This window comes from Typopeltis vanoorti, chromosome 7, assembly GCF_054136105.1.
Source record: "Typopeltis vanoorti isolate ZY-2024b chromosome 7, IOZ_Tvanoo_1.0, whole genome shotgun sequence".
Taxonomy (NCBI): domain Eukaryota; kingdom Metazoa; phylum Arthropoda; class Arachnida; order Uropygi; family Thelyphonidae; genus Typopeltis; species Typopeltis vanoorti.
In genome coordinates this window covers 104,672,380-104,697,125 of record NC_143555.1, presented here as the reverse complement: position 1 = coordinate 104,697,125, position 24,746 = coordinate 104,672,380, and the positions used below count along the sequence as shown (strand labels likewise).

Genomic DNA, 24,746 nt, shown 5'->3' with positions numbered 1-24,746 from the left:
ATCTCGGAACATCAAGACCACATTCATCTTCTTAAACCACAGAAATCTGGCCTCTCTCAACATGGAATTGAAAATCCAAACCATAGGATCCATTGGGAAAAGGCTTAACTTTTACATAGATCTATATTTAAACATGAACTTTTATACAAAGAAAGTTCTGAAGCCCTACTACACAGACCAAACCTAAACTGCAACGACGTTCTTACTATTCCTAAAGTATGGGAAATTATCATACAAAACTGTGTTAAATAATTAACGTTTTTTTTTTTTTTTTTTGTACTACTTTAGCACGTTATGCACGTTTTCATGAGATTCTATTGTAATCATGCGCCCTAACTGTGTGTTATTCCTAATTTTTGTTTAAATACTGTACTGATGATGTCCTAAGATGCTTAGGATGAAATATTTACAATTAAATAATTTTCACTGTGGTTTATACGTGTGTTTCTTCTAATTATGAACGCACCACAGGTTTCGTTATTTTAAAAAAAAAAAAAAAAATTGTATGAAACAAGTTTAATGCTTTGACTAATTTCTCTTATTCTGTATAAATTTATTCAGCTGACTTGCTGTCATACCAGCTTTGATTATTGTTTTATATTTCCATATTTAATTTGTGGTTTTCACTAAAAAAATTATGCCTGAATAGTAGAAATGTCTTGTTCTATAGGTTCTTCATTCAGGATGAAACTTTTGTTTTGCCTGACTTTTTATTGCTAATTTTATTGCAGCAAGATAAGGAAGTCTCACACTTGTACTGGATTTATTTGAGGATCACATTGTCTGCATAAAGTAACGAACTGAGATTAACCTCCAGTTTTAATGTCGCATTTCTTTCATAATGTAATCCACATAGATTAAATAACAGAAGCATTGTTGTCTTGCACTTGATTCCACATCGAATATAACAAGGTGGCAAATACATTGGACAAGGGAGATGAATTCGCACTGGTATATTTAAATTTTGCAGACTCTTTGATAGACTGCCACTTGACAAGCAGGTAATTAAACTGGAACAGATGGGAGTTGGATAGTAGATTACTGCACTGGATTGGCTGTCTGATAAGTATCAGCTAGTTGTGTGAATAATGAAGAGCAATATCCTAGAAAAGTCACCAGTGGTGTGCCCTGAAAGATTTGATTTAGTGCTGTTGCTATTTAACTTGTATGCTAATGATATTGGGAAAAATGATATGCAGTTGTTTGTATGATTCAAAGTATGAAAAGTAGAGTTGATATAGCAAGAGGACTTGATGAATTGACACTCAGTGAATCAGCAGGTAATTGGGATAACCAGTTCATTGTTGCAAAGTGTAAGGCTTCAAATTTGGAAAGCAAAGTGGGATACAGTGTTTACAGCTTTTGAGGATATCATAGAGGAAGGTGGCGGAGATTTGATCTGTGGATGGTGGTAGACAAGGACCTAAAATTTCACAGTGGATTATGGCAGCTATGCTGAGGACTCTGTGGAAGTAAGGATGTTGTGGTTTTGTACAGTATAGGCTGCATAGGAATTACTTTGCATGTATTTAGTCACCTGGTCTTTAAAAAGTTGAAGAGATATTGGAATGGGTCTGAAGAGAGTAGACGAAGGGAGTCTGAAATGTTGAGTATGAAGATAGGATGAAATGCAGTTTGCAGTCTGGTGGATAGGAGGAGATATGATTGAGACATAAGTTAATGGATTATTACCAGAATAATGTAGAAGATTTTCATAGGATAAAGAACAAGAGATCATCCTTGGAAACTGTATAAGGAGAGCATGAGCAAGGGGAGTGAGAATCAGATTTTTTGCTTGGGGAATGATAGGTAATTGGAATGTATTACCTGACAAAGTGTAGATTTGGAGATGGTTGAATACTAAGGTATAGTATGATATGCTATCTGTGATAGTGTGACCTCGACCTGATGATAATTTATACTGTTTATTGCATCCTATTTGAATGAAAAAAATGTAGAATATATATATCATGAAGATGCAAAACGTTCTGGATGATAATTGAAAAAAAAAAAGGTGAAAATACTGCTGATAAAGATTACATAATTGAATATGAAGATAACTTTAGGAAAGAGAGAAAGAATTGATAAATCATGGAAGAATCAGCAATAATCTGCATTTAACTTTTATAGATCTGGAAAAGTCATACAATAAGGAGACAAAAAAATCTGTTAAAACACAACTGGCGAGTGTAAATGGGACATTATATTGAGCAATATTATTTAATTTTATACTCTAGTTCTAATTGATACAAGAAGGTAAACTCTCTCTTTAAAGTCAGATGCAAGGTAATTCTGCATGTTATCTCTACTAATTCATCTATATGGATCATATTATTGCATTTAGCTGCTAGAGGGCTACATGGTGTGTAGTGTTTGTAGAGAGCTTCTGAAAAGATATGTTATTATGAATACGTGTGTAGAGGCTTAATTGAAGTATTTTGAATAATAATTAGCAACATTGCTTGAATCTTACGTAGTATTATTTACTTTTCATATCTTAGCATGTCTGTGTGATTGTTGTGTTTTCTGCATTATTTTCAATTAGTATTTTGATAGATAAGACATAGCGTACACATGGCACCTATAAAAAGGAAAACAATGGCGACCAAATCGCCATCTTTGTTCAAAAATTTTAACATAAGGGAGTTTATTTAGTGCAATGTCTGCGAGATGTATGCTTTGTGTAGAGTGGTTGGAGTTTGGTTAGATAATGATAGTGGAGTGAATGTGTAGGGAAAGTGAGGATTTAAAGTGTGTTTCAGGTTGCGAGTGTGATATTGTTGTTGAAAGTCAGAATGTAGAAAATAGTGATATGATAGAAATTTGTGATGGAGTACCAGTTTTCTTTGAGAGCGGCATTGAAAGTGAGAATGAAGGTAAAAATACAGAATGAGTGAATGGTTTAAAGGATAATAAAAATGATGAGTTAGCTGCAACGAGTGAGGTTGTGCGGAGTGATACACAGGGCGAAGCGGCAGGTGGAGCGTTTGCAAAATTCTATACCAAGCACATCAGCTATTAAAAGGCAAAAGTATGATAAGAAAAATAAGAGTACGATCGTGAGTATAAGCAAAATGAAGTAGCGAGTGTTGTATGGAGATTCTTTAGTAAGAGGTGTAATAGATGAGTGTGTTAAAATCGTACTTACCGGGTGCAAAAATTAAGGATGTAAGTGAGTCTATCAGAGTGCAAAAGCAGAAAAAAATGATAGTAGTGGCGGGAACGAATGACTTAAATGGAGATAAAATGGCTATGAGAGATAGTTAGTCTGTTACCACGGTATGACAGAGAAGAGATGAGAAGGAAGGCCATAATTGCAAATGACTCTATGTGCGGGTTATGCAAGAGGAGTGATGTGGAGTGAGTTTGATGGGTGAAAGGATTTATATAAGATGGATGGTATACATTTGAATGGATTTGGTGTGCAGAGACTTGAAAAAGTGGATATGCAGAATCAGGGAAACTAGAGTTATTGGGGGTGGGGGGGGAGTAGATATGCAGACTTCAGGGAGGCAGTTGAGTGTATGAATGTATATAATTTGCTCGAGCAAGTACAAAGGACAACAAATCAGAATGGGATAGTTAGTATAAGGCATCAAAATAAGGGTGGGACTAACAGGCTTTTGCATTTCATGTATACTAATGCCATATTATTATATGGCATTTGTATACATGTATACATTGGATGGTATACATTTATTCAAATGTATACCATCCAATACTAATGGATGGTATATATTTGAATGGATTTGGTGTGCAGAGACTTGAAAAAGTGGATATGCAGAATCAGGGAAACTAGAGTTATTGGGGGTGGGGGGGGAGTAGATATGCAGACTTCAGGGAGGCAGTTGAGTGTATGAATGTATATAATTTGCTCGAGCAAGTACAAAGGACAACAAATCAGAATGGGATAGTTAGTATAAGGCATCAAAATAAGGGTGGGACTAACAGGCTTTTGCATTTCATGTATACTAATGCCAGAAGTATTAGGAACAAGAAGGAAGAATTTTTGACCTTGGTTGACTCTTCCAGACCACAGGTTATTAGCATTAGTGAAACGTGGTTGACAGAAGATGATATAGCTAGTGGGATTGAATATGAGGGCATAGTGTGTTCAGGAGGAACAGGGAGAATAAAATGGGGGAGGAGTGTTATAGATGATAGCTGATGAACTGCAGCCAAGGAGAATAGAAGTTGAACTGCTGGATAGAGAAAAGAGCACATTTGAGGCTATTTGGTGCGAGATTGAGGCTAGCAGAACAAAATATACAATTGGGTGTTGCTATAGACCAGGTGATGGAATAGATGGTGGGGATAGTATGCATAAGCAAATAGAAGCAATGTGTGGAAGAAGGGTAATTATTATGGGGGATTTCAACTATGGTAACATTGATTGGAAGGAGGAGAGGACACATGGGAGGAAGGAATTGGATTTTATGCAGTTATTAAGGGATAATTATCTGTGACAGCATGTAATGGAAAATACTAGGGGTCAGAGAGTGCTAGACCTAGTAATTGCATCTGAGAATTTGACTGTAATGAATATGACTACGTTGCCACCAATTGGTGAGAGTGATCATAGGGTCTTGACTTGGGAGGTGGTTAAATGTGTGGAATTTTAAATTAAGACAGGATACATGTAGAATTACCAGGCTGGTAAGTATGACAAGCTTAGGAGTTTGCTTGGTTCAGTGCCATGGCATGTAAAACTGCAAGGGCTGGATGTTGATAGTGCATAGAAGGCGGTTAAGGAGTGTTTGCAGGAGGCAATGGCTGACTGTATACCTAAAGTCTGAATAGTAAATCAAGTAGGGGTTAAATGAATGAATAACACCATTAAGCTTGAGCTCCAAAAAAAAGAAACAACTGTGGAGAGAATTTAAGGAGAAAGGTGATCTGCATGCACATGAACGATATAAAGCGCAGGCCAGAAGGGTAACAAGTGTGGTAAGAAAAGCAAAAGCGGATTATGAAAGAAAATTAGCCATGTAGGCTAAAGAGAATCCCAAACAGTTTTTTCGATATATTGCAAGTAAAAGAAAAAATGTAAACGGCAAAATGATTTTAAAGAATGCTTATGGTAGGGAGGTAACTGAATTAAGTTGATATAATGGAATTACTGAGCGAGCACTTTGCAAGAGTATATCATCCAGGTGGTGAGATTGCAGGAATGAAGGAACCAACAGCTTATACAGGAATTGTGGTGAATGAAGTGGAGGTGAATAGTCTATTACAAAACCTCAATGTCAATACATCTGTGGGATTGGATGGTATGCCAGCTCGTGTCGTACGTGAAGCGGCTAAAGAATTGTCAGTGCCCTTGACCATTTTTGTTTAATTGGAGTCTCGGGTCTGGGTTAGTCCTGAGGGGGTGGAAAGAGGGGAAAATAGTTCCACTGCATAAAGGAGGTTCCAAGACTGATGTTGTAAATTACCGACTGATTAGCATATCAGGAATCGTTGTCGAGGTCTTGGAGAAAATAGTCAAGATGAGAATACAATAATGGATAGATGAAAATGGGAGACGGCATGGTTTTGTGAAGGGTAGATCATGCCTCTGTAACTTGCTCACGTTTTATAACACAGTGATGGCTGAACTGGATAAGGGTAATGGGTTTACAGTGATCCTACTGGACCTTGCTAAGGCCTTTGACAAGATACCACATCGCATGGAATTCTAATTAGTTAACTGCAGCATATGGGGATGGATAGGATGGTGGTTGATGGAGAGATATCAGAGAGTGGTTTATTCAGGATTAGAGTCCAAAAGACGGCCTGTGACTAGTGGTGTGCTGCAGGGTTCTGTTCTTGTACCACTACTGTTTAATTCATTCATTAATGATATAGGAAAGGATCTGAGTGGAACTGTTCATTTGTTTGCTGATGATGCAAAGTTGGGTAGGGCAATAGTGAATGCACAGGGTGTCAAAATTTTGCAGGATGATTTGGATAGTTTGGAGGGCTGGGCTAAGGAGAATGGATGTCAATTTAATGTAGCAAAATGTAAGGTTATGCAATTATGCAAGTGGAAAAGATTAGCAGCAGTATACCACATTGGTGGAACTGTACTCCAGGAGATTGACGAGGCCAAGGATTTAGGAGTGTTGGTGGATAGGGAGTTGAAGTTTAGGGGGCACATTGCAAAAGTGGCTAAATCAGCTCATCAAATCACTTGGTTGCTGAAAAATATTTTGATGAGCAGAGACAAGCAGGTTATTGTTCCTCTGTACTGAACCTTGATAAGACCCTATCTAGACTACCATGCCCAGATTTGGGTGGCAGGGTTTCTTCTTGATGGGGAGGAGGCGGAGAGGATCCAAAGATGAGTGACCAAGATGATAGCAGGTCTGTGGAATGAACCTTATGAGAACAGGTTGAAGATTTGTGGGTTGCAGAAATGGGCAATATGATTGAGACATTCAAATTACTGAAGGGGGTAATCTTATAGAAATAAGATTAATTCAGAAGATATTTTTGAGAATAGGACTGGTGGTGGGAGGACTAGGGGCCATCCATGGAAGCTGAGCAATGGTGTTAGAGCTAGGTTTTTTAATTTTAGTGTGGTGAATGAGTGGAATAAGCTGCCAGAGTCTGTTGTGGGTGCCATGACTGTAAATGAGTTCAAGGCGAAGTATGATAGATACTGTGTGAATGTTGAATAGTTGTTCTTGACATAATGTTAGGGCCTCCCTCGATGAGTCTAAGGACTTCTTGGAGTTGCCTGTTCTAATAATAATAATAATATAAAGGGAAGTAGCACTGAACCATGGATATCGACCTTGGAGATTTTTAGCTTACATTTTTATTTTATGTAAATTGTTATGTACTTCTAAATAAATTCTTTGCAAGTCTTTATAATCAAATTGAATGATGGCTGTAACAAATTTTGCATGAAAAATCAAAATAAAACAGGCAAATTATGAAAATACAGGAACATAGCATTAACTGTATTTTCAATGGAGATCAATTAGAATAGTTGAAACATTTCAGCTCTTTATGCACGATTTTTAGTGAAGATAGCAAATTAAATGTGAAATTGGATAATAGAATAAACAAAGCTGGTATGATGGAGAATCAGTCATTCTTATGGAATAAGAGAACTTAGCTAAATCAAATTGTTCAAACCAATGTTAACTGATACAGATGAAATCTTAGTTAGAGTAGAACAGTTGGTTGAAGACAACAAATAAGAATTAGAAATGTCTTAGACAAATGCAAAATCTGAATAAGGGACTTAATGAATGGCAGATTAATTTGGAAGAAAATTGTTAATAAGAAACTATTACTAATAAAAACTCAGTTGTGTAGTATTGTTATGTGTCCAGCATGTCCCATGAAAGCACATCTATGTTCATAAGTGAAAAAATATGTACAATTTCTAATTAAAAGAAACAAATAGTATCTCGTTAAGCTTTAGAAACATGCTTTGTAAGATGCCATATGCCAAATAAATGGCATGTCTTTATCTAGTACTTATATTGAATTAGGTTGTTTAGAATTGTTTAATAGATGTAAAACCAGAGATGCTAGTGTTCTGTATCTGGGAGTTGTAAATGTGCAGGAGGGGAAAAAAAACTGCAACCTCCATCTTTAAGAAGATGGAAATTTAATTAGAAATTAATTTAATTAATTTTATAGATTATTTTAACAGTTTAGAATTGTATGGAATATGTTCTGCATAGGTAGTATAGAACCATGTTTTGTTTTTTTCATTAATTGCACCTCTGGACTAATATGTAACATATGTTACTAGCATTTGATCAGTTGCTTTCTTTGTTAACAAAAATTAGTTTTGGCTGGTCACTATTTTAAAATGACAAAAGCCATTGGGAGAATAATTTAATTTGTAATTCTTAGTTGGGAAATTTCATTATTAAATTGCTAATAAATGTACTGTAATCTGAAAAATATTAATTAAAGAATTTCATTTATAGATGCAATGCATATTGCTTTTTATAAGTATCAAATTATAGTTGTAATAAATTATTGCATTAAAAATAACTTTTGTTAATTACTATGATAAATTTGTAAGCAGATGTTTTTGTAATAATTGTATGGTATTAGTCCGTATTTTTTTTATTTTTTTTTTTTAACGAAAGTGCTGTTTTATGTTAGCTTGATCTGTTGATTTCACAACAGTATTAAATTGTTTTGTTTTTATCATTCCTTACTGATTTATACTGGCTTATTTTTTCTATCTTGTTACATGCAACTGTTTATTGTAACATGTGTTTTCTGCCCTGAGGTGTTAATTGTTTTTAAATGTCTTTTCATCTAAAGAAGATATGTTTCATAAATTGAAATTTCACTTAAGTCTTAGTGTTATTATGTTGTCATTCTCAGTGAAAATTCGGCGCAGTCTTGCCAGTTCTTTACAAAGAATGGGGAAGATATATGTAATTATGATACAGAGCAGTTTGCAAAATGAGGTTTCACTGCATAAATAATTAACTTCCCAAAGAAAACATGTAGTGATGCATTGAGCAGTCTATAATCAGCTGTTGGCATTAATCATGTTTTTAAATTCAGTCTATTTAGATTACTTCTATAGCCCACTGCATTATTAGTTGCATTCATGTCATTTTATTTTGTCATGTGGTAGACCATACTTGTAACACTAGATTTTTGTATATTAAGTTATTTTTGTGCCCTGAAAAAGTTATCTGTACAACACTCACAGGAATATGACAGTAATATAAAATGGAATTGATATAAATTGATGTGCTGTTCCAAGTTCAAATTAGAATAAGAGATTGCAGAAGTATTAATCTAAAATAATAAAATTGAACAGAAATTAGATACAATATGAAATACTGTAATCCAACATTCAGTTTTTTTTTTTTTTTTTTTTTGCTTTCTGAGTAACTTCATTTTCAATCAGGTTTTTTGATCTGGTTTAAAATTTCAACGATAACATTAAAAAAAAAAAAAAAAAAAATAGCCAAAATTGTATCATATATGAAATCTTGTGGAAGTCATGAGATGTTATGAATGTTACCAAATTCCTGTTGTGTGCTCTTCAAGTACAAATACTATGATATTGCATGGTACATAATGGTGCTCATAGTAAAATTTTAATCTTAAAAGGTTTAACTAGATGTATTTATTGGAAATGCTGTATTGTCTAGAAATTGTACTGTTACATTTAGACAACTTTTAAGAAAATTTTATGAAAATAATGATCAAAATTTTCTCGTGAAACATTTTTATTTTTAAAATGACAAAAATGGAATTTTGGTGATATGTTTACTTTTTGTACACGTGCATATACACACACTGGCATATTCAGGTATATATTCTTGTATGCAGGATGGTAGGAATATTTATACGAGCTTTAAAATTAAAAGTTGAGTGAGCTAATATCATAGAGATGATAGTGTGTTTCTCCTGAAAACTCAAGATTTTCACACTCTACAAAAATAAACCAGCAAACCAGCCCAACATCATATATAATTACTGGACATAAATATACTTCTGATCCTTAATGTGCATAATTCATACTAATACCAATCATTGACAGACTATATCAAAAGGATCAGTCATTTAGGCAAATTTTGTCACTACATGTATATCTTTTTTTATTGATAGCACATTGGCAGCAGATATCCAAACCGATTTAAAGAAAGTTTCTTCTCTTAGAAAAATTAGACTATTTGCTACTGTCACATCATCGAAGTAGTTCACTTTGGTTGTATACCCTGGTCTCAGTACCTTTCACTTCCTGGCAAGTCTATGATTCTTTTGGGTGGTATTCATTTCTTGCATCATAATTTTTTTCTTTTGTGCAGTCTAGAAGAAATGAGCCCATGGATATTTGAACAACTAAAAATTATAGTCCTTAACAAAAGCTATTTAAGAACAAAAGTAGAGGATACAAAAGAATATAAGTTGATTCAGTATGTTTTGAGCATGACAGTGAATAGATGTTGACCAGAAGCTACTCAGGTGTTTGAGTTGGAGGAATAGTTTCAGCCAGTTTGGCAGAATAGTGCTCCTGGGGATGTTACTTGTAGAGGAGACATGGAGCAGAAATAGTCTACAAAATAATAAATGAAGTGAGTGTGAGAGAAGGTCACTAATTTGCTGAATCATCCTTTTCTGGGCAGCATCATTTTTAGAAAGTTTTTTGGTGTCTCACTCCATATGTGAAAGCAGTATTCTAAGATAGGACAGATTTGGGAGTTTTACAGTGTTAGTTTCACAGGTGAGAAATACTGTCTTAATGTAGAAAAGCACAGTCTTTTTGAGTGAAGAGGAGGCTCTGGATGTGATGTGCTTATGCTAGGAGAGCTATAGGTTTAAATCAGCTCCAGAATCAAGGTAATCTTGCATGGAGAACTGGGTATTATTAAAGGTTAGGAGAGGTGAAGTGCAGTCTCTTGCATGAAAAAGGCAAAATTGTGTTTCGATGGCATCGAAATTGACAAGATTGCTTCACCCAGTGAAATACAGCAAGGAGATCAGTGCTTTAAGATGCTGATTATGGTAGATCTTGTGGCTTGGGATATATGGGCATTGCAAAGTTTGTTGATTTGAAAGGACATATGGAGTATACTGTCTTTAGCAAAACTGTTGGTATGATTTGAGATGTCATATGTTATTTGGGAATAGGAGAAAGGTGTAGTTGAAAGTTTGTAGCTCTGGAGTACTCCAGCATTGATGGGAAAAATCTGAAGAAAGGAAGCCTTTTACCATAACATGTAGTGAATGATCACAAGAAATCAGTGTAATTGCAAAGGGTGGATAGTAGGCCATATGATGGTAATTTGGTTAAGTTGGCCTTTGTTCCCATGCCTGATCAAAAACACTGGAAATATCTAGTGACCACATGGGTTTCAAACTTTTCCAAAGATCTGTTGTGGAACAATAGTAGTGGAATCCATATTGATAATCACTAATTAACTGTTGTGCTTCTAGGTTGTGGAGTCAGTTAATGACTTTCTACATTACTTTCCTTAGAAGGTGAGTGCAATGACTGTCTTATCTCCCTTCTTTTGGATTGTTTTGATACATAGATACCAGATGAGCATGAGAAATTGTAAACATGATACAGGATAGATGTTAGTTCTGGAGCACAATTTTATTTATTTATTTTTTTAAGCCTGATTGTGGGGTTACCTTCATGACTATTAGACTTCAGAGCTATTCAAGGTTTTTCTGATAGGCTAGAGGATGCATGCAGTCGAATTGATAGCATAATTTGGCAGAAAAATATTCAACCGAGAAGGCAAAATGAACTAGCTGAGAGTAATATTTAGAGAATATAGTTGAAGTGTTTGTAATACCATGCTTAAAGAAATCAATCTTTTGTCATCTGTCTGACAACTTCTAGATAAAAGCAACAAAAAAAGACTGGAACAGAGAAGTCAGTTTCCATTTGCCATTTCATTAGATGTTTGCATATTTTGAAATCTTTCATCTACTTCAGTACCATATATAATGTTGTTGATTTGACTGTATAGTTGCAGTTTTGGCAATCTAATTATTCAATTGGAACATGACTAGTTAGACAGGAGGAGGAAAATCAACATGATTTTAGTTTTATTGCATACTTGTTTGGCATTTTTTGATACTAAATTTAAGTTCGAACAATAGTCCCATAAATCTTTTGGTACATAGTCCCATAAATATTTTAATACAGATGTGTTTCTTCTCTAAATTCAGTATGCCCAAATATGCAATAGTACTGGCCGACAAATATTAAAACAGATGAATTGTTGCACAAGTAGCAGTATGCATTGATAGATATATAATACAATTATATTTCCAAAACCTTGTCTGTAAACATTTTGGAACCCAATCTAAGAACTTCTGAACTGTCATTTATAGTGTATTCTTTATATTTCTTACCCTTAGTATATTTCTTAGCACTTGAATTTCTTTAAATATTTGCTTAGATATTGCTGTTTTTTTAATTGTCCAGCGTGTTTGTAGATGAAAATGTGTATATGGAGGCATTGGTGGTTTTATATATATATATATATATATATATATATATAATGGTCCATGAAATCCTAAATGTATATAAAAGCTTTAATGTGGTTTGTAAAGTGTTTGTGTTTTAATTTATTTTATATATATATATATATATATATATATATATATATATATTGAAATATGTTATTGTACATACTGGATGTATTCTTAACTTAAAGAATCAATATTTAAAAAATATGCATACATCTTGAAGTTTTTAGGTTAGTATATTTTATTTAAAGTATTAACTCTTATACGTGCAATGGCTGTCACACAGCTTTTAATCAGAAAATGTTTGCAAGTTATATTGTATAGTAATTTTATTATTGGTAGGAAGAAAGTGTGATTAAAAATACAGGCAAGAGTAAATAGAATGGTTGAAGGTGAAAACAGTATTTGTCCTAATAGAATTTCTTTTATATTATTATGGAACGGGAAAGATCTACTATTCCTACTTGAACTGTTCCCATTCTCTTCCTACATATTTTGCCAATTTATTATGCTACTTTATAAACTATGTTACAAAATATATCTATTTCAAATTGTTACTTTATGGAAAACTAAATTAAGCAAATATTTCTTTTGACACATCTGTTATACACTGCTTGGAAAGAAGTCATTGTGCACCCCCATGGGCAAGGTGCATTGTGCCATGTAACAAGTCATGTGTTTGTAGCTGGTATAAATTTGAGGAATATGATGCTCCCAAGTCAGCGCAACTGTGTCTGGGTTGAAATGGTTGTGAGAAGGGAACTGACGAAGTTTGAAAGAGGCATGGTATCCTATCTGTTCAGAAAATTGTTGACAAATCGGGCCATCTCAGGTCAACAATCATTGACTCCATACTGAGACAGAAGTGTAGGGAATCGAGCAAATGCTACCCATAGTAGTCAACCTACCACACTCACTGAACGTGACCATCGGGTGCTATGAAGGATAATATGTAAAAACCGCCATTCATCAGTTGACACGTTGAATGCATAGTTCCGGGCACCAACTGGAACACAAATCTGCACAAAAACATTCAGAACTGAGGCTCACAACATGGGTTTCCATGATAAGACTGCAATATGCAAGCTCCACATTACCCAAACCAACATGCAGCATTATCTTCATTGTGCAAAGAGCACGTACAGTGGGATGTGGAAGCTTCGAAAGCTGTTATGGAACTTCAAATCACGTCACACCATCTGGCAAGCAGATGGGTGTGGTGGATGCCTGATGAATATCTCTTACCAGAGTACATAATTACAGTTATGAATTTTGGAGGTGGTGATGTGATGGTATGGTCCTGTTTTTCCTGGTTTGGCATTGGACCTCTGTTTGTGTTGCCATGAACATTGAACTCTGGGAGAATGTATCTGAACAATTTGGACAGTGCAATACTTCCTACTTTGTAGTGTTTCTATGAAACAGATCATTGTCTCTTTCAGCAAGACAATGCACTGTGTTATAAGGCTGCTGCTGTAACTGTGGTTTGTGGACATGAACGTCACCACACTTGACTGGACTCCATAGAGCCCTATTTTCAACACTATTGAACATCTGGGGGATGAACTGGAACATCAGGTGAGGTCAAAAGACATCCACCCCACAACAGTGCAGGAACTCATTACATGTCTACAGGAAAATTGTTTAAAATTCTCATTTATTACTATCGTATGCTGGTGGAAAGTATGCTCTATAGAATTGCTGCAGTCATCACGGTGAAAGAAGGTCCTACATCTCATTAAGGTGGGTGCCATGGCTGTTTATTCCTCTCACTGTGGTGTTCATTGACTTCTTTTCAAGCCGTGTATATTGATTTAATAAAAATCAGTCATAAAACAGTGACCTGTTATTTTTGAACTATTAGACTTTCTGAATTATCTTTCAAGATTTTATTATATAAATAAAATCTTGAAGGATAATTCAGAAAGTCTGATAATTCAAAAATAACAGGTCACTGTTTTATTTACATAACTTAACAAAATCAATTATTTTATTATCTTGATACTCTTATGATCTTGAGTAGGCTAGGTGATTTTCTTTGTGTTTGAGATGCAAGTTCATCTTAGTGAGATGACCTTGCATTCATCTCGTTGAGCATATCACTATTATGGGTAGTCATTGGAAATTCCAAAATGCTCTGTCTTATTTGATACACAAATAATGACTGTGTGCAAAAATACTTGATCCTGCCTTTGTTCTCCAGTACTCTGTTTTAAACATGCTGTAGATACATTTTATATATGAAGGGTTGTGATTGGACAATTGATTAGTCAGATAAATTCTCTGTAGTTATAATGGTGTATATTGGTTTGCTCCTTGCTAAAATTGTGGTCTGTGTAATTAATGTTATGGATACTTGATATTGATCATCACTCATATTGATGATTACATGTACCTAAAAGTAACTAAATTTATTTAGCTAATTGATTTATAAACCAATATTTTGCCTTTGTCACCAAGGCATTTTAATGGGCATATGGAGAAATACTAATCACATGCATGTAGTCCCACCAGCAGAAAGACAGACAGACAGACTTGATTTCAAAATGCTGGCCCCTAAAGTCCTAACTGGTATCTCTCTGTGGGTGTGGAATCATGCTGAAGGTCTCACAATGCTGGTCTCTCAAATTTTTTGCAGTGTAATTCAAACAAATTTGTTTAGGTTTGGAGTATTTTGTAGTGCTGTGGCAGATTCCAGGAACAATCTTTGATTTGTATCTGTTTATGTGTAAAAAGAGGGGAGGGGGGGGGTTCTCTCCTTCCCCCATTGGATTCATTGTATCCATGTCATGGTCTGTAACCTCAGATGATAAATATATTTTCTGTGTTCTTCTAGTCATATATTAGCTGTTCTTCTGGTGTTTGTCTGAAGTATTTAACTTTGCAGGAGCCAGGGATACTGTAGACACTAGGATGATCTAGATGGTAAAGTGGATCTTTTAGGTGATTGGATAAAGGCAGTTAATTTTTGGTATGGCTTGAAGAGGAGGTCTGTCTGTTATACTTTTTAAGAATGTATGTAATCTTTTCTAAGATGCCCAGATGTAGGAGATAGCAGTTTTTTTTTTTCCTTCCTCTAGATTTTTGGATGGGGATAGGTTGCATTTGAAGGATGGACAGAGATCTCTGTTGATTTTGTGAGGAGAGAAGGTAGCCATAAACATGATAAATGTGATTGAATTCATTGGCGAGGCTAGTTGTAGGTACAGTCATGAGCATTCCTCCTCACTACCACCACTGCCAATCTTTTCATAGGAGAATTTGAAAAGACAATCCTAAACACTACCTCTTTCAAACCCATAATATGGCTATGCTACATTGATGTATTATCCATTTGGCCAAATGATGAGGATATCTTAAACGTTTTTAACACACCTCAACAGTCAACACCGAGGATCCATTTCTCCATTCAGCAGAAGCCCTGTTCACACTGAAAGGCACATCCATCACCTATCGTATCCCCTACATAACATACATGTTATAGTGATGTTTAATTACCATAACGTTCATAACAAAATCAGCAAAACTTGTGGATAATTGTATAAAAAAAGTAAAGTATTTTTCAAATGAGTGGTATTTGTTAAAAATATGAACAAAACATGCTAAAGTGATTGGATTCAATTATATTTTTAAAAACACCCACAAACTCTAAAGTTCTCAATTTTGTTTGTTTGATTTGTGACTGTTTAGAAAAAAAAATGAATTGTTGTAACTGACCTCTACTCAATTCAGTATGCCTTGACCAGTGGGTTAAAAAGTAACTTTCTATATTTGAATATTTTGGATGTCTTATTGCTTTCTACGAGTGAATTTTGTTCATTTGTCTGAAATTTCTATTGAAATTTATATTAAAAAAAAAATTCTACCTAATTCATTTAAATTAATTTTGTCTGCTTAGATTAAAATACTTTTAATGAAGTAATATCGCAAAATGTATTTAAAAGGTGTTTTTATTTTTTACTGACATTTTTATCACTTTTTACTTTAATATTTTGCAGTTTGAAATCTAGACTATTGGTAGTTATCAAATATATGATGATTTGGAAAATGATTATTCACATTCAATTATGATATAGTATTTCCATGGGGGTCTAGAGACTCATCGTGGGAGACCCAAACTAACTATTATACACACAAAACCTATCACACCTCTCCTTAAATTTTTTGTGCATCAATTTTATAAATCCCCTTTAATATCTTAAAAGCTTCTATCCTGTCCTCTCTTTTCTGCCTAAACCCATTTCCAAGACCTTTAACCTATCCTCGTAGGGAGCAATCCAACAGACCTGTTACCAGCTTAGTCACTTGTCTCTGAATCTTCTCTACCATCTCCTGATCCCTAAGAAACCCAGGCGACCAAATCTGTGCATAATAAAGATGCTGCTGAATCATAGCCTTATAAAGAGGGATAATAACTTCCTTATTTTAACTTTGTAGCTTGTTTATCAAATCCATGTAATCCTTTTGAACCATTTTATCAACTTTTGCAATATGTCCTCTGAACTTCATTTCTCTGTCCTGCATTATTCCCACTTCCTGATCCTCATCAGTTTCCTGCAGTCCAGTCCAGTACCATCAATATGATATACTATATGCAACCTTTTCAACCTGAAGTGCATAACCTTACATTTTGCAACATTAAATTGGCAATTATTATCCTCTGCCCACAATGCCAAATTATTTAAATCATCCTGCATGATATCTATATCACTGTTTCTCTCCCTAGTTTTGCATCATCAGTAAACAACTGAATATTCCCCTTAAATCTTTCCCTATATTATTGATATACAAGTTAGAGAAGTAGCCCTAGTATAGAACCCTGAGGTACTCCACTAATCATCACTAGCTCTCAACCATATCACCAAACTAGCTCTCAACCATATCACCAAACTTTGTAGTCCACATGTCCTCAGCCTGTCTTCATAACTAACATTATACAGTCCTGTTATCTTTTTCATTATCTTCTCTGCGCCCTTTCCAAAGTTGATTTTAGCTATACCCTTCAAATCTTGGTGACCAAATCTTAACACAGTGATCCAGATGTAGTCTGATCGGGGCTTTATACAATGGAATAATAACTCTTCTAACTCTGCTGATCAACATCCTTTTCAGTTAAGCAGCAGTCCTCTATGCTCATCACTTTTGCGATATAACCCTAAATTTCAGTTCTATTAGTCATCACCCCCAAGGTACCTTGCTGCCTCTGCTTCAAGTACAGTTCCACCAACAGAGTATGCAGCCTCCTATTTAATTGAATTAAACTGATGCTCCCATTCATTTGCCTATCTGTCCAGATTATACAAATACTCCCAAAGGGCTACACATCTGCACTATTATTAATAATCTTTCCAAACTTCACACCATCTGCAAACAACTGAATATTGCCCTGCACTCCATTGACAGTGTCATTAATATACAGGTTAAAAATAAAGGTCCCACTGAGCCCTGTGAAACACTCACTTGTAACCTTCTGCTTCATTGATATCAAATTGTACCTGTCAGATGCTTTTCTGAAATTGATGATTTGTTTTAGTAATCAGAAAATTCCTCTCATTATTTTATTATAAAAGCCAATAATATTACTAAAAGAGGAGTATCCCTTAACAAATCCATGCTGACTCCTCACAGATAACATTACCCTCATTAATCCAATGATGTTATATGATCTCTCAGTAATTTCTCCAAAATTAAAAATTAGGGTGATTGAATTTCAAGCTGCTGAATTTAATCTGCAATTCAAAAAAGTTCATCACATGAGTTTTATCCCACAGACTTATATGCTTTCCATAGTTAAATATTTTATCATGAATTAATAATAATGCTAATTTTAAATTGCCACTTGATTATCTTTTGTAGGTGTTATGATTCTCAAAACATGTGGCACTTAAATGAATAGAGGCATTTGAGCATGCCTGACCTGTCTTACATCAAGGAATATTGTAATACCAATGCAGGTTTTAGCTTTTATTGGAACTCAGATATCATTGAATCCATTCTTTAATTTATTCTAATGTCACATTTCAAAATCAGGCTGCAAAACATGGACTTGTGTTATTATATGTGTTGTTTATAAGTGTAGAGTTGTGAGACATCACTCATGCGATAAGGACCATGTATTCTGAGTGGGAAGTAGGAGTAGAAGATAAAAAGTAGATTCCTCGTTGTTGAAAGTTTTTCACTTCGTTATACTATAAATTAACGATACCAAGAAATTATATACTTGGTTTAATCCTTAATTCAGTTATGAAAATACTTGCAGGTGCAAACTTTGTTTGCTTACACTTGGATAAAGGATTAAAACCAAGTATATAATTTCTTGGTATCATTAATTTAAATAGATTCCTTCTTATTGTCACACATCTTGTATGGTTAAGCTCAGTGGATTCAGAGAAAAAACTGCCCTTTGGTTTTGTGAGAACCAGAAAATCATGTAACAGATTGTTGCATATGTTTAACTAATAGGTTTGTACTTTCTGTGTAAAACAAATTTGAGATCGCAGCCAAATTTAAAATGTGCATAATGAGTGCCATGCTTCATCACCTTTTCCACACACACAAGACATAGCAATACAAATTAACCTGATTCTATTGTGGACAGGAAGTCATTGTCATCAGATAAAAGTATTAAAGTGTGAACAAATCTCACATGATTAACCAAGGAATTAAACGATTCTATGGAGATTTGAATTCATCTAAATCAGATTTCTTCATTAATGGAGCTTATTAGCTGCAATAACAAATTTATATTTTTATAAGGAAGAGAGAGAACATATAACAAGTCATTGATCCTCAGAAAATATTTATCATGCTGCATACTGTCTCATACAGAACAACTTGGTTCAAATATTGAATAGAAACTTACCTGCATTTCAATAGCACCTAAATGCAAGATTTCCAAAAAATTCCAGAGAGCAGGCATCAGGAATATTTGTCAGTTTTTAAAAGTTGAATTAAATAACAATTACTAAAATAGAACTGGAAGCCTGGAAATCATTCAGAGATGCTGTTGGGCAACACCAAAACTAAAAATTTTGAACTTTTTAATCAACTTATACATTTCATCAATTAATATAAAACAGGATTTTTTTTGAAATTTGAAAGGCATCGAATTGAAAGAACTGATGCTGTGCAAATTTACTGAAAGTGGTACAGTTGTAGAGTATGTTTCCTTTGTGAGCAACATTTGATATCTTAAAACTTGAGATGCTTCTATTTAGTAGTAGTTCCAAATTGGTTACTTCTAAAATTTAAACACATGAATCTCAAGCAATTGCAATTAAATACAAAAACTAGTACCAGAGTGATCTTTTTATGAGTAGAAATTCAATATACACAGATCTTTTTCTTTGTGAACTTGTTTTAGGTAGGTTTCATGATTTAATCTTATTGAACTGTTGCACTTTATGGCTTGGATCCACTCTTTTTATAATTTTTTCTGTATTAGTCTGATAAAATTCCTTAACTAACTTGAAAGTCTCTATAATATCTTCTCTTTTCCTCCTATCCACCAATCTCTGTAATCTGCATTCTCTCAAATGCTCTTCATGACCTTCAATGATATCAGGACTCCAGAGTCCTGATATCATTTTGGACTCCCCTCTAGTGTTTCCACATCACAATGAAAACTAGACGACCAAATTTGAGCACAATAGTTCATGTGCATGTGGTTGAGTCAATGCCTTGTATGGAGATATGATCACTTCCTTATTCCTACATGTCAATGTACTTTATCATAGCAGCAATAAAATGTGCAGTCTTTGGAACTTTAGTCAACTGTCTATCACTCTAAGATCCCAAATCTCATCCACTTCCTGAAGTACAGCTCCAGCAATACAGTACATATTTCTCGTGGAAAGGCTTAGATGTTGGTTATGCATTTTTACTAAATAATTTAAGGAAATTACAACGTAAATTAGGATATACATTAAAATAAATTTTAATATACTTCCAATATTTCAGCAATGTCACGTTGCCATTTTCATAGGAACTTAAGAACAAGACACGTGCACACAGGCACAACAAACAATAAATGGGGAAGAAGCAGGAAGCTATTCTTTCTCCTTAAGTCCTGATGGTGCCCCCCTAGCGGGCAATGTTGGTCTTCTTGGGCGATTGGGCATCTTCTGATGTAGGTTTCCCAAATAGAACACAAGGACTACATCCGATTTCACCAATACAGCCACTCTGGTCTTGCTGACCATGCGCTGGATACCTGCCATAGAATACGGTGGAAGAAAGCCACGTTAATACACCGTAGTAAATACAAATATGAAAGGCTCTTCATGGAATCAGCCTCACTCCTAAGAAACAATCCAAACCTCAACAAATTTGGCTGCATGAGACTGTCTCAAATTTGGGAAACCTACATCAGAAGACCTTCAGCCCAATCGCTCAAGAAGACCAACATTGTCCGCTAGGGGGCACCATCAGGACTTTAGGAGAAAGAATAGCTTCCTGCTTCTTCCTCATTTACTGTTTGTTGTGCCTGCATGCATGTGTCTTGTTCTTAAGTTCCTATGAAAATGGCAACATGACGTTGTTGAAATATTGGAAGTATATTAAAATTTATTTTAATGTATATCCTAGTTTACATTGTAATTTCCTTAAATTATTTAGTAAAAATACAGTACATAATCTTACACTCTGCACCCAAAAGTGTAACACCCTGCATTTGTTAATATTAAAACTTAAAATCTCACTCATCTGTCCAAGCTTAAAGTCTATTTGAATCTTCCTGTAGAGCAGGGATTCTCAACCTATGGTATGCGTACCACTGGTGGTATGTGAGCCACTGCCTTACTGGTACTCCACTGGAAAAGGTTGAGAACCCCTGCTGTAGAGAATTAACATCAGCAATATACCTGATAATTCTATCTAACTTTGCATCCTCCTATGGGATCACCTGCATTTAATATCTCTCCAATTTTGCATTATCATCAAATTGATCTCGCTTTCAAAATTATTCTTATAATATATAAATTAAATTGCAATTGCCCATGTACAGAAAACTGGCACACCACTGGTCACTTGCATTCCACTCTGCTATACTGTTTTTGGCCATCAGCTACTCTTATTCATGTTACTAGCTTCATATCCACTTACTCCGATTTACATAATTATTCTTTGCAATAACAGTAATATCATAGTATAACCATTTCATTTATCTAACTCATCTGTCACTTTATTATAGAAAGAGAATAAATTTTATAAGCATGATGTACTCTTCATACTGTCAGAGGTGTCTCTCCACAGATTTATATGCATGTAAACAAGTCATATAAACTTTTCTGCTCATCTGACCACTGCTGCAGCCAAACGTTTTTGATTTGTCACTTTCAATCTTTGATTTAAAAACACAGTGGCGATGTCAAAATAAGTGAAAAGAGAATCTCACGTAGTTTTTTTGGACAATCCTAATAAATTTCCAAAGCTGGAAAAGCACTTTATCACCCTGCAGTTGGGATACAATCTCATCACCCGTTAGCTGCAATACAAAGGTAATGTGGACTTGGAGAAATCTCCCAGATACCTATGAAATAATAAAGAATAAGAATGAATTTGAATTATCATATGGTAAAAATTCCAATACATGGGTTTTCTGAAGATGCATAATGGACCAACAGAATTAGACACAATAAAGAATTTGCAAAGAATGAAAAGAAAAAGAGAGACAGTGAACTCAGTACTGTTTGAAAGAGAGAATGTAAATAGATTATTTGATATAGACACATGAAATGAAGAAATAACATCTGGTACAGTTTTCAAAATTGGAATTGTGGAAAGGACAAAATATGAGAATTGTTAAAGGTTAAAATTATGGCTATGATTTAAGCTAAACAGAATTGACAGGTAACTGTTGTATGATGAAAAACTGTGTACTACATCGCATTAAAATATTCTTAGCATGTTTGCTGAAGTTAAGGTATCCTGATAATTTATTGATCAAATTTCAAATGATTTCATTTCAAAATTAATGCATAAAATATACTTTTTGTCTTTTATAGTGTATTTGAAAAGCTTGCAATCTACTGTGAAGCATTCACCAACCTCATCCCTCTGTCTTTTGTTCTTGGCTTTTATGTTTCCATTGTTGTTGGTCGCTGGTGGCAGCAGTACATGGCTATTCCATGGCCAGACAAGTAAGCATTGTAATTTTATATGTACACAACACACACAATATAAAATTACATTTTTTTAATATATTGTATTTATTTTTAAATATTATAATGATGCTCCTAGGAACAAATAGTTTTGCCATGTGTCATCTGTCTAGAAAAAATCTGCTAAAATCTGATTGATGATGAAAGGAATTTTATTAGAGATACGCTAGCCAGTCTTAAGTAGAAGCAACAGTTTTTTCCTCTTGCCAGATCAGGAAAACTGGCCAGAGAATGTATATTTCAAATGTAATACACATCTTTATATATATTTCAGATGTAATGCAGAGCTATTCTCAGGTGGTATGGTCACTTAAACAGAATGGGACAGGAAAGGTTAGCAAAACAAGTGTTCTCTGCAAGGTTGGCAGGAAAAATGTACAGAGGAAGACCAAGATATAGGTGGATTGATAGTTAAAAGTGCCTTAGAAGATAGAAATATAAGATCTGAAAATGTTGGAGTCTTGACAGGTAACATTGATTTGGAGGAAAATTGTAGATAGGAAGTTAGTAATGATGTAAATTTTTTATGTAGTACTAATCATATCCTGTACACCGCTTGAGGGTACATGTCAGGAATTTGATGATGATGATACCCAGTCGTGGACAAGTGGCTTAAAATAATAGCAAGTTTGCCCTTACACATGTACTAATTTGATAACTGAAATAGCAAATGGATGATTATAATCAAATTCTGGGAATAGGCAAAAAATTATTCTCAAGCATCTAAGCTGAGACTACAATCATTTCTTCAGTTATATGCAACTGGATTGCCAGCTTTTTTCATTAGTTGCTCACTATGAGTCATGGTGGGTGGTTTTTCTTCCTTTCTTGTTCAGTTTCTGAATTATTCTATAGATACTTTCATGGATCTGCTGAACTGGCCATTATGATTCCTCCATTTTTCTCCAAAACAGTGAGAGCAAGAACATAAGTCTTGAATAGCTGACTTTATGTTGTTTTCCATAACAAAAACAGTGGTCCTTTTTTTTTAAAACTGAGCTACTCTTCAGCTAGCATGACACACAACATGTAATGATATGTAATTATCGCTTTTGAATGTATTGGTATTGTTTTATATATGAAGTAATTTCAAATAAAATAAAGAAAGAGAAAAAAGTTATGCAACCTAGTTTCATTTTTTTTAGAGTGCAGGGGATAAATTTTTGGTGGTGGTGTGTATTTGTTTTTTCAGGTCATAGTGATAATTCATTGTAGGAGTAATCCACTGCTTTTTTTTTTTTTTTTTCAGTGAATTTGTTTATATTTTGGAAAGGCAAAGAAAATTTGTGGAAAAGAAACTTAGGGAATGAAAATCTGGGTTTTCAGACCAAATGAGAATTATTAATATCATATTTTTATTTTTACATTGTAGATATGGAAAAGGCAACAAACCTTAAAAACAATTATGCTTTAAGTGGAACATTTATACAAAACCATATATTACTGGTCAGCAATTAGAATTGAAGAAGACACAAGAAAATATTTGATATAATAAAGGTGTACACTATTTTTCCATTGTTGTCCATCTTCATGGATCACTAATATAGTGATATTAAGCAGAGGCATTATACCTGATATCACTATAGCTTTTCTCTTTATGCAGATGTTTTACAACTAATTGATCCAATATATCTTTGGGAATCCTTATCTAAATTGAATAACTACTGGAACAAGTTTGGTATGAAAATCAGCAATAAATACAAAACTGAAAATAGACAGGAACATTGGAAACATCAACTGCTTTTCAATTATAGAACCTGTGAAATAAGTACAATCTTTCAGTTATTTCAGGTCAATCATTAATGGAGATGACAAATTAAATATACATTAATAAGCAAAGCTAATATGGTGGAGAGACAGTTGAATAAATTTCTGTGGAGCATAATAAATACTAATTTCTTATTCATCATTATCATCATCAAATTCCTGCCATGTACCCTCAAGGGGTGTACAGGATATGATAGTACTACATGAAAAAAATTATATCATTATTAATTTCCTATCTACAATTTTCCTCCAAATCAGTCTGTTACTTGTCAAGACTCCAACATTAACAGATCTTATATTTCTATCGTCTAAGGCACTTTTACCGTATCAATCCACCTATATCTTGGTCTTCCTCTGGGTCGTTTTGCTGCCAACCTGGCAGTGAACAGTTGTTTTGCTAATCTTTCCTCGCCCATTCTGTTTAAGTGACCATACCACCTGAGATTAGCTCTGCTAATGCATTCCTAGATGCTGACAATGTCAAGTTCTTTCCTAATATCCTCGTTTTTAATATGATATTGCCATTGATGCCATCTGTTCATGCCTATAATCTTTCTAAGGACTCTCATATCTGTGGTCTCTAGTCTTTGGTCAAGTGTTTTACTTCTCTCCCAGCTCTCAGATCCATAAGTTAAAACTGGTTTGAACACTGTCTCGTATATAGCTAATTTAGTGTTCTGACTAATTTCTCTCTTATTCCATATGAATTTATTCAATTGACTTCCCACCATACCAGCTTTGCTAATTCTGTTGTCTATTTCTATATTTAATTTACCATCTTCAGTAAAAATCGTGCCTAAATAGCTGAAATGTGTTACTTGTTCCACAGGTTCACCATTCACAACACAGTTG

The 24,746-nt window shown here is 34.4% G+C and overlaps 1 protein-coding gene across 1 annotated transcript in view; it reads left to right on the top strand.

The window, feature by feature from the left end:
• The window catches only part of LOC150104933 (bestrophin-4-like), a 115,169-nt gene that overhangs the window by 34,202 nt on the left and 56,221 nt on the right, over positions 1-24,746 (top strand). The window contains exon 4 of the mRNA XM_090395433.1: positions 21,972-22,106. Coding sequence (XP_090251559.1) covers positions 21,972-22,106 — 135 coding nt within the window. The remainder of the gene's footprint in view (positions 1-21,971; positions 22,107-24,746) is intronic.